Raw genomic sequence first — 2,107 nt, forward strand, 5'->3', positions numbered from 1 at the left:
CATTTTCAGCTACTCCAGCTGGTGTGGGGGGTGGGGAGGCATGGGCGTCAGTGGGGGAGAAACGTTGTCCGTCTGACGGTTGTGTCTCTGTGTGTGCGCACGTGCACCTGCTATAGCTGGCCAGATGTTATGTAGCCGGACATACATTATATAGCAGGCTAGCAAACTAATTAACTTGAAATCAAGAACAGAAGTAATAAATCTGAGAAATCTAACAGAATCGAAACCCAAGTCCTTGCAGTCTCGGATCAACAATGACAAATCTATTGTTCTTTCTCCACCTATGATCCTTATTAGGCTGCGGGGAATGAATCATTTCAAGCTCGGAGATATTCGGAAGCTGTGGAACAGTATTCAGCGGCTTTGGCATACAATAGTGATTCACAGCCCTTTTCAGCTGTCTGCTTTTGCAACCGTGCAGCTGCATATCAAGCACTTGGTCAACTTACTGATGCAATTGCAGATTGTTCACTAGCCATGGTTCTCGACGAAAATTATCCCAAGGTATACTTTAGTAGCTTTTGTTCTGTGTTATGAGCTTCTCTTTTTTCACATGTTTTGTATAGAATAACTGGAGGTCAAAGATTAGATACAGACTATCTTAACTCTACATTATTGTTCAGGGATTTAGTCTAATAGCTTAATTCCAGGCAATTTCCAGGCGGGCTACCTTATATGAGATGATAAGGGATTATGGACAGTCTGCTAATGATTTACGGAAGCTAATCTCACTTCTTCAAAAGCAAGCCAATAATAAGCCTGGAGTATCACCAAAAGTTTTCAACAAGCATAGCGACCTGAAGCAGGCGCGTGCTCGACTTCTATCTGCGGAGGATGAAGCAAGAAAAGATACTCCCTTGAATTTTTATTTAATCTTGTAAGTTTTCTAAGTGAAATTTACCTATCTGTTCATCTAATAGTGTTTTTCTTGCCACAAGTTTAGTTTCAGTTCCATCATCCAGAACAGTTTGATAATGCATGCCTCCTACATTTGTTTTCCACTTTATATTAACGTAGAGAAACAAAGAATACCATCGACTATGCCTACAAGAACTGACTGCTTTCTTATAGCCTTAGTGGAAATTTGCTCTGTGCTCATCAATGTGCTGAAACTGTTCGTAAGAGCATCAATATGACATTGAAATGACATCAACAAGAAAATTATGTTATACCACGTATGTTGCAAGGCAACTTCATCTATCATCCCCAAGTTTTGTGAAGACATGTTTTAGCTTCGGGTTTACCAGTACTCGTCTCATTTCAATGTCACTATTTATAAATTTGTTGAACTATCGCATTTCTCATGGAATGAAGAAGATTCTGTATTGCTCATGTCATGTGGAGATAACTGAATTGGGTGTTATCCATTTTTTCCAGGGGAGTTGAACCGTCCTGTTCTCCAGCAGATGTTAAGAAGGCCTACCGAAAAGCTGCATTGAGACACCACCCGGATAAGGTTCCCATTATTTCAGAAAATTTCTCATTGTTTTTTATGTAGGCAAAGTTTGCTTTTTACACCACATTGACCTGCAGGCCACTCAATTGCTTGTAAGAAATGAGAATGCCGATGATGGGTTTTGGAGGGATGTTGCGAAGGAGGTTTATGCAGATGCTGATCATCTCTTCAAAACGATTGGAGAGGCATATAATATTCTTTCAGATCCTCACAAGGTAAAACATAACTGCAATCGACTATGATTCTGGAAAATGGCAATTAACTAATGTTTGCATGAAAGCACACCCAGCCAGTTACGTGCATAGCAGAAGCTTAGAAGGAAATCAGAACCGATTACCTTGTGTGAATTTCAAGTTCCAACTATAATGTACTGGAAAAAACTAATAAGAGCAGTCTTAACTCTGAACTGATAACAGTGCTGTTGGCAAACACTTGAAGTAGGTCTTTTCATGGTACTGGGTGATTGGTGCCCGGATTAGTTGCCATTTAACCTGAAAACCGAACTGAATTAGCCAAATTATGGGGTTATCCAGTTTACGGGTTCTGTGTTTGGCACCAATTCCTGTGCTATTCGGTTGTCACTCCATAAAACCAACTACCCAATAAGACCATGGTGTTCCGTGAGCATCTCCAACCGGACTAAGCTAATTT

The 2,107-nt window shown here is 40.4% G+C and overlaps 1 protein-coding gene across 1 annotated transcript in view; it reads left to right on the plus strand.

Moving 5' to 3' along the window:
- Positions 1–2,107, plus strand: part of LOC119341176 — a 13,268-nt gene that overhangs the window by 7,825 nt on the left and 3,336 nt on the right. Inside the window, exons 7-10 of the mRNA XM_037613050.1 lie at positions 298–504; positions 651–877; positions 1,378–1,456; positions 1,534–1,671. Of these exons, the coding sequence (XP_037468947.1) occupies positions 298–504; positions 651–877; positions 1,378–1,456; positions 1,534–1,671 (651 nt within the window). The remainder of the gene's footprint in view (positions 1–297; positions 505–650; positions 878–1,377; positions 1,457–1,533; positions 1,672–2,107) is intronic.

This window comes from Triticum dicoccoides, chromosome 1B, assembly GCF_002162155.2.
Source record: "Triticum dicoccoides isolate Atlit2015 ecotype Zavitan chromosome 1B, WEW_v2.0, whole genome shotgun sequence".
Taxonomy (NCBI): domain Eukaryota; kingdom Viridiplantae; phylum Streptophyta; class Magnoliopsida; order Poales; family Poaceae; genus Triticum; species Triticum dicoccoides.